Genomic DNA, 7,607 nt, shown 5'->3' with positions numbered 1-7,607 from the left:
GGTTCTCCTCCAGCCTTCCCAACCCAAATGGCTGGGGGTGCAGGCATGGCTTCAGTACCCTGCAGTCTGAGGAGAGGCCTGTGAGCCTTTGCTTTGAAGCACTGGTCCTTATTGTGCAACTTTCAGCTTGAGTCTCCTAATCCCTTGTGTGGTGAGGAGATTCACAGAACCCAGATCCACTCTTGGACAGACTGTGTGTTGCTTTGAAGAGTGAAATAGATGACAGTCAGTTATCTGCAGACTAATACGCTTGTCTGTCAAGTGTGCCATGCAACTTGGCAGGCTGGGCCTTCCACCTCTGGAGGACTTCCTACCATCTCAGAGTTACTTTTCAGGTGTATTTGACCTACAAACATCTTAAGGGTGGAGGAGCTGTGAGCTCCAAATGCTTGCTACGGCCTACAGGTCCATAATCCAATACCAGAGGGCTATTTTAGATCAGCTATTTGTCTTGCTAAAGCACAGCAGCTGAAGCAGCCTTCTCTAACAGGAAAATCAAGCGTGATTGAGGTCCTAAAATATGCAGCACAGAACACTGGGCAAAGATGTATTTTTGAATGTTCTTAGTGACTACTGACTGCTAAACTCCCTGCTTTTCGTGAAGTCCTTAGGTGTGGTGTTATTTAAGTCCTTGTCACATATGTGATATTAAATGTTTACAGGGACATGGTTTAGTGGTGGACTTGGCAGTGTTAGGTTTGTGGTTGGACTCGATGATCTTGAAGGTCTTTTCCAACCCAAATGATTTTAGGATTCTATGCCTATTGGACACCTACGTTTGGGCTTGGCTCTTGCAGGAAAAAGAATACCAGTCTTTCTTGCATGTGGGTCCAGTGCAAGACTTGGTGCTAATAGACAATCTGGAGTCCTTCAAGATGTCCAAGTGGATGCTGGCTTCCCTGTTGTATATATCTTTAAGCTTAAAGGAGAACTGTAGGTCATGTTAAGTAACGCTGTGCAAATCTTTCCCCTAGGTCATATTCAAAGTGAAATGTGCAGCTGAATTCAACAAGTACAAGTAAGTGATACTTTCCTAACATTGCCTTCAAAGCTGGCTTAAGGTCAACTTGTGCTGCGGTGCTGGGAATGGGAACTTCAGACCCAAAAACTGAACAGAGCTAATGCCATACCTTGTCGTGCTCTGACAAAGGAGCACGGTTGTGTCTTGGAGCAGGACTGGGAGCTTCAAGGGTACCAAGGAAGCTAAAGCATGTGCTGTGTGCCTCCATACACATCATCAGCATCCCAGTACTGGTGCTGCTAGCAAACTACATGAACTCTCGAGGTCATTCTGAGCTGTCCCACCCCCAGAAAAAGATCTGCAGGATAAGGCTTGAGCAATAGGTGGGACCTGTTTGTGCAGCCCAGGTGCTTCCTAGCCATTTCCAGGGAAACCCACAATGGAAAACGCAAGCTCCAGTGGCTTTCAATAAAGAAGTTGCAGTGGTTGTGATGACTCATAGCTTATTGACTGAAGCTAATGCAGAGCTAGAGCAATGCTTAAAATCTGCAAGATAAGAACCTGACTGTCAGAAGATGAGTCTTGTAACTCATGACTACTTACAGTGCTCATGCATTATGAGAGCCGCTCAAATAAATACTCTGCAGACTTGAGCTGTCAATACAACCACTGAAACTTGGTGGAATGTCTGATCTTCACAGCAGGCAGAGCACTGGGCATGCTGGGAGGTTCTCTTGCCTGATGAGACAGGAGGGTGGTGGAGAATGACACCAGCGTTGTCTGACTTGAACTCCATTTTTTTTCCCCACAATCTCTCCAGGGTCCTGTTGTATCTGGGCTCCATATTTACCAGCCTCCTCTTCTTAGTTGTGAACTTAACTTGTGCAATGTTAATCCATGGTGAGGTCCCGGAGGACCAGCTGAGGTGGACAGTCCTTGCCCGTGCCCTGGTCAACGACAGCCTCTTCATCCTCTGTGCCATCTCGCTGGCTTGCTGCATGTGCAAACTGGGAAAGATGTCTTCAGCGAATGTCTACCTCGAGTCTAAGGTAGGTAAATGCCTTGTAAACTACACTGGAACTGCACCATCATCAGCTGGCTTCTCAACTGGATCTGTGTGTGCTTACTCAGAGCAATGCTGGCCTGATTGCACCTGAGCTACTCTTGCTCAAATATTCCTTCCAGGGTGGAGGTGGCAGCTCTTGGACTCCTCCATCCAGAAGGTGCATGCTCCTGCTGTAGGAATGAGGTGCCCTGCATGTTTTGGGGGAATATGTTGTCTGCAGCTTTGCTGGCACAACAGGAGACTTAGGAGCTGCTTATGCTTTTCAGGTTTAGAAGCCTAACTTAGGGTTTGACTGGAAGAGAGGGTTCTCTAAGAGTTGCAGATGCAGTTTCTGCAGTATATTGCCACTTAGGACAGTAAAGTCTGCAGCATATTGTTATTTCTGGCAGATGCATAACAACTCTGCAAAGGGGATCCCCCTTTGTCCCCTCAAGTCCAGCTTTAGCTGCCTGCTTGCCTGTCCTGTATGAGATGAGCACCTTAGGAGGGCAGGAGAAGTTGCTGTAGGTCCTGCCCCAAGGCAGAAGGACGGGTGAGGGTCTGAACATACACAACTCTGATCCACTTTCCTACTTGCTTGAGAAGACACCAGCAGTCTCACCTTAGTGTGGCAGTAGGCTGCAATTAAGTGTGCACTTGAGCTGCCTCCTCTTCCTCTGGGAAGCCATATCACTCCTATCAAAGGCAGTGATTCCAGGGTGGGGACCTGGCCTGTTGAGAAGGACAGGCAGCAGTCTCTTGATGAGCCTGGAAACATCTATAGGAAAAACTTGAGCACAGTCAGGCTCAGGGAAGTCGGCTGCCTGGCTCTAGTAGTTTTGAGCTACTGTCTTTTCCCAGTAGTACAGCTCCTCACCCCATATGCTCTGAATTGCCTCTCTCCAGGTGTCAGAAGGTGGGGCTCTGGCCTCCTGCAGAGACCTTCTTTCCAATGTGCCATCAATCAGGTGAATCTGTATGCTCCTAAAGTGCTGCCAGGCCTGGCTCAGGTGAGAGGCTGCCCAGAGTGTAGAACTCCTGGAGGCTGTTGGATAGCTCTGTCCCCCCCCCTCAGCAAGAGGATGAGGGTGACAAGCCACCTTGCAGCAGACGCTGCTACAAAGACATTCTAGATCCAGGCAACTGCCTTCCATTGGCTGGAGGCATCTTCTTAGCAGGCCATCTGCATGACTGTTGAAGTGGCTGCAGTCCACTGCCCCTTTTAGAGAGGGCAGCTGAGTGAAAGCTGAGAGGGTGGCCAGAGCTGTGCTGTTAAGGTTGAAGCTGAGGCTTTCTGTAGGAGAAGTCTGGCTCTCTGAAGCAGCAGAGAGCTTCTGTGGTTGCCCAGAACCCTGGGAGTGGCTGCCTAGCTGGCTCTGGTGACAGCTGTCCACAGAGGCTGCAGATTGCAGCCAGGTGATCTGAAGTGAGACAGAGGAGCCATGACTAAGCTGTGAACCTGCTTGCATCCCTCCTTGCATGGTCCAGGTATCCAGCTCTCACTGGCCCTGGACACTAATTAACTTATCAGGTTCACCCAGCAGTAGTTTACGAATGCATTAACTTCCTCTAGTTACATGCCTGAGGCTGCCTGTGGGGCTGTGCTCTTGTACAACATGCTCTCGAGAAGCCTGCTCTCAAGTTGAATACTCAACCTGACTGTCTGGTAAAGGTCTCTTGCATTCAAATGCTGTCTCCCTTCCCTGCCTTGGAGGCATCCCCTGACTTTGTGTTGTGGAGGAGCTGCAAAAATAGGGTGGGGATGAGCAGAAGTGTTACACAAATGCCTGAAAAGGCTGTCCTGCCTCCTGAACTCCAGCTGTGGACCTGCTGACTCAAAACAATACAGCAAGGCTGGAGAGGCCCGGTGGGGCCGCTGCCTCCACTGAAGGTAGGAAGGTTCGAGCCATTTGACACTTGAGAGGGTGGCTGTGCTATTGAACTGCTGCCAAATCCTATACTATGGTCCTTGTCAGCTGGAGACTTGCTTCACTAGCCTTTCTGCCTCTTATTCCGCTGTCCTGAATACCAAGGGCTCAGCTAACAGTGCTAGGGCAGGCTGCGTTCTTGTGCTTTGGTGGTGTCACAGGCACTTGTCTGTCATCAGCACTTTCACGCTGCCTCTTCCAAGACAGTCTTGAGCAAGTGCTGTAAAGCTAGGAAAATAGAGCTAGCATACCCATAGCTTGGCTGTGGAGCAGGTCAATGAGATGTGCTTCCTGAGCTGATTGTCTCTAAATACAGAGGCAAATCAGCTGCTGGGATGTGGTTGTCTGCCTCCTTACTGGCTTCTGAAGTGCAGTGACTGGTGGCTACCAGTAGCTATTAAAAGGCTTCACGGGTGTATCTAGCAAAGAAATGGAGACACTTGCAGATCTTCAAGTAGCTTCCTCTCCCATGGCTAGCCATCCAGGAAAGGTAGGTACCGTGACCCTCAGGTACCTCATGCAGCTATCCCTCTGACAGCACTGCGTCTGAAATGCTGTGGAGAAAGCTGCTCTTCACCCAGCCCAGGACAGCTCGCAGGAGGCAGGGGTCCCGCAACATCTAGCAGCCCTTTAGCACGCTGCTCTGTGTACAGCAAAGCCTGGTTTGTCCCACAGCAGCGCTGGGGTTCAGGTGCTGGTTCTTTCTGCCTGTTCTCAGAGTTGCCCACCCTAAACACTTGGGCTTCTTTCCTAGGCAAATGCTGTGTTCAATGTCAGGGATGCCAAACTGCTGCAGACTGAATGAGCCGGGTGGACATCTCTGCTGTAGTGTCTGATCAGGGTGTAGAAGCAGCAAGATGACTTTCTTGATGGTTGTTGGTTGGCCTTCTGGAGACTACCACAGTAAGGCAGTGGGTGGGATAGCATCTCTCTGGACCACCAGTTTGAAGCTGACTGATAAGATCCCGAGAGCGACGCTCCTGTGCCTCGAGTCTTCCCTGCTCCCTGGCGACACTGGCTGTATAGCTCTGCTACTGCAGTGAACTCGTCACACAAGGAAGCTCTTAACCAGCTCTGAATATTTTAGCAACAACGTACAAATGTTCTAGGTCATTCTTGCCTGCACAGCTTCTCATGCATTTAAGGGAGGGGGGGAATTGCAGCTCTATAGGAAGGTCTGTATTGAAACTGTTTTTTTCTTCCTGTTCTAGGGAACATCTGTCTGCCAGGCTATTCTTGTGGGATCTGTAGTCGCTCTTCTGTATTCCTCAAGGGCTTGCTATAACCTGGTAGCTGTGGCCATATCTCCAGACAATGTTCCTGGTCCTTTTAACTATGGCTGGGACAACCTTTCAGACAAGGTGAGTGTCTGTGGCCCTCAATCCAGAGCTAGTAAAGTGAAAGGCAGTTACTCTACCATCCTGTGAGGGCACGTGCAGGTGAAAAGGGGGCTATGTGGGGGTGTCTGTTTCACTGAATCCCCAGACGAGCTGGCTTTCTGCCTTCAGAAGCCCTGCTTGCTCTCTCCACCAGAGCAAACCTGAATCTTCTCTACCTGGCTACTTCTTCAGGAGGGATTCCCTGTTGTGGTCTTCAATTTTAGCCTGCCAACTCTTCTTTTGGGGGAGAGGAGGAACAAGTCAACTAGAACAGAAAAGCAATGCTTAATCAGGTGTGGCTGTGTGCAAGGGAGAGTTGTTGGTGTGGGGAGGGAGCCAACAGTACCCTGCTAGCGCACTGAAGAGAACTGTCTCACTAAAACCAGTAGCAGCAGTCAGGTAAGGGTCACTATTCTGGTTTAGGGACTCTGCCTTCTTAAGGGTTTCTCTGCATTCCTCGTTCTAAGCTGTGTGCTGTGTCCAGCTTTGGGAGCTGTGTAGCTCCACTGATGGCTAGGATTATGCAGAGACCTCTAACTTCTGTCCACAGGTGCATGTGGAAGTGAGCAGTGAAGAATATGTGGTGTTTGGAGTGGTCCTCTTCCTCTGGGAGCTGGTGCCAACGACTTTCGTGGTGCTGTTCTTCCGGGCTCAGAGACTGAGTCAGAACTTGGTAGGCGGGAGCGAGCTGCTGTAGCTCGAGTACCCCTGTGCAGGGGAGGAGCCCCAAAGTGCCTGGGGTGGGGCGGGGTGGGGGCAGGCCTTTAGGAAGACTGTCAGAAATATCTCACTTCTGGCCTAACTCCTTTCTCTTTAACAGACTCCGGCGGGGATGGTCAATAGTCACAGTTACAGCTCCAGAGCCTACTTCTTTGACAATCCGAGGCGCTACGACAGCGATGATGACTTGTCACGGCTTGGGGCCAGAGAAGGAGGGTAAGCATTGTTGGGCAAGTGAAAGCACAGCTGCTGTTCTGCTGCCCTGTGTGGAAGCAACAGAGCTCTTGGCTTCTACTCTTAGGAAAAAAATTTTGGTGTAAGAGGCAGCTTGGGCAAGGTGGATGGGGCAAGGGGCCGTCTGACTGAGCTTGTTTTTGTTCCCTTCCGCAGCTCACAAGGAGCTATTTTTATTAGACAGAAGTGACCAGCTCTGAGAGGTGGATATTGCACTGGGTGCTCACAGGTAGAAATATGCAGTGGCTACAGACAGGAGGCCTCATCCAGGAGGGCTGATCTTGCTAGGATCCTTTCTCAGCTGGGGGGGCAGAGGGCTCTTAAATGACCTCCGGAGGAGTTTCTCCACTGGAAAGTGAGAGGTGGTGAAGTTCTGGGAGGGACGTGGTCTCTGGGAGCCAACTGGGACAAAGCTCTGCAGGAACACCTGGTGTGGGGGAGAATTCTCATCCCCAGCAAAACTAAGGGGAAACCTGATGGCCCTGTCCTTCGCTTGCTGCTCAGGGGTCTGAACTCCACCTGCCCAGGGCTGTAGTGAGGGGCTCGGGGGTTCTGGCTCTTCTTGACCAGTTTTGTAGGGCCTGGTGCTCGTCTCCTTGTACCTGTTTCCTCAAAGCCAGGTTCCTTGGAGATGTGGTGCCTGCATGTCATAGCCTGCTTCTGCAGACTTGGACACCCTGATCAGTGCCGGGAGCAGAAATTTTTCCTAGCAGCGGAGACTAGCCGCAGCCAAATTATTCATCTCTAAGAGTCCATGTTTGGTTTTTCTGTCTCTCCTCCCAGCTTGGCCACCCCTCAGTGCCCTGGCTGCTATGGGTCCCTGGCTGGGAATGACAGCTACGCGGTGGGTCCCCATCTCGGCGGAACCGCTACAGACAGTGCCCCCTTGCTCTTTGCCGCAGGCGGCTCGGAGATGAATAGTCACCATAGCTCATACCCTGCACCACAGAACTGAAGAGGCTGCGAGGTCCCTTTCTTCCCAGAAGTGGCATTCATGTATAGGATTGTAACCTGGTTTTCTCTTTCCTTCTTCCCTGAAGCATCTAACTCATCGACACAAACATTCCACTACCTGCTGCAGCTGTAAGCAGGACTGAGCCCTACAGCTGCAGGCAGTAAGCAAGAGAACTGTGACTTTAAGGTACCATGTAGCAAAGTGAAGCTGAACTCTGTGGAAGCTTTTTCTTGGTCTGGTCTTCAAGATGTTGGCAGCTAAATGCACCAGAGCTTCCTCACTAGAAAAGAAACATCAAATGCATATTTGCACTTTTATCTGCACACTTGGAAGGAACGAATCTCGCTCAGGCTGTGCTTGGTCTGAGACTGTTCTAGTTACTCTT

The 7,607-nt window shown here is 50.5% G+C and overlaps 1 protein-coding gene across 1 annotated transcript; it reads left to right on the top strand.

Annotated features, from left to right (window-relative positions):
- The first annotated feature begins 45 nt into the window (after window positions 1–45).
- GPR137C (G protein-coupled receptor 137C) lies at window positions 46–7,222 on the top strand. Its single transcript, XM_009322948.1, has 7 exons — window positions 46–54; window positions 975–1,018; window positions 1,782–2,010; window positions 5,146–5,295; window positions 5,864–5,986; window positions 6,134–6,249; window positions 7,051–7,222. Exons 1-7 carry the CDS (start codon window positions 46–48, stop codon window positions 7,220–7,222), a joined length of 843 nt encoding a protein of 280 aa, XP_009321223.1.
- The last annotated feature ends 385 nt before the right edge of the window (window positions 7,223–7,607 follow it).

Source organism: Pygoscelis adeliae, unplaced genomic scaffold (genome assembly GCF_000699105.1).
Source record: "Pygoscelis adeliae isolate BGI_AS28 unplaced genomic scaffold, ASM69910v1 Scaffold314, whole genome shotgun sequence".
Classification (NCBI taxonomy): domain Eukaryota; kingdom Metazoa; phylum Chordata; class Aves; order Sphenisciformes; family Spheniscidae; genus Pygoscelis; species Pygoscelis adeliae.
Note: the sequence above shows the minus strand (reverse complement) of the source record. Positions and strands in the feature narration are given on the sequence as shown.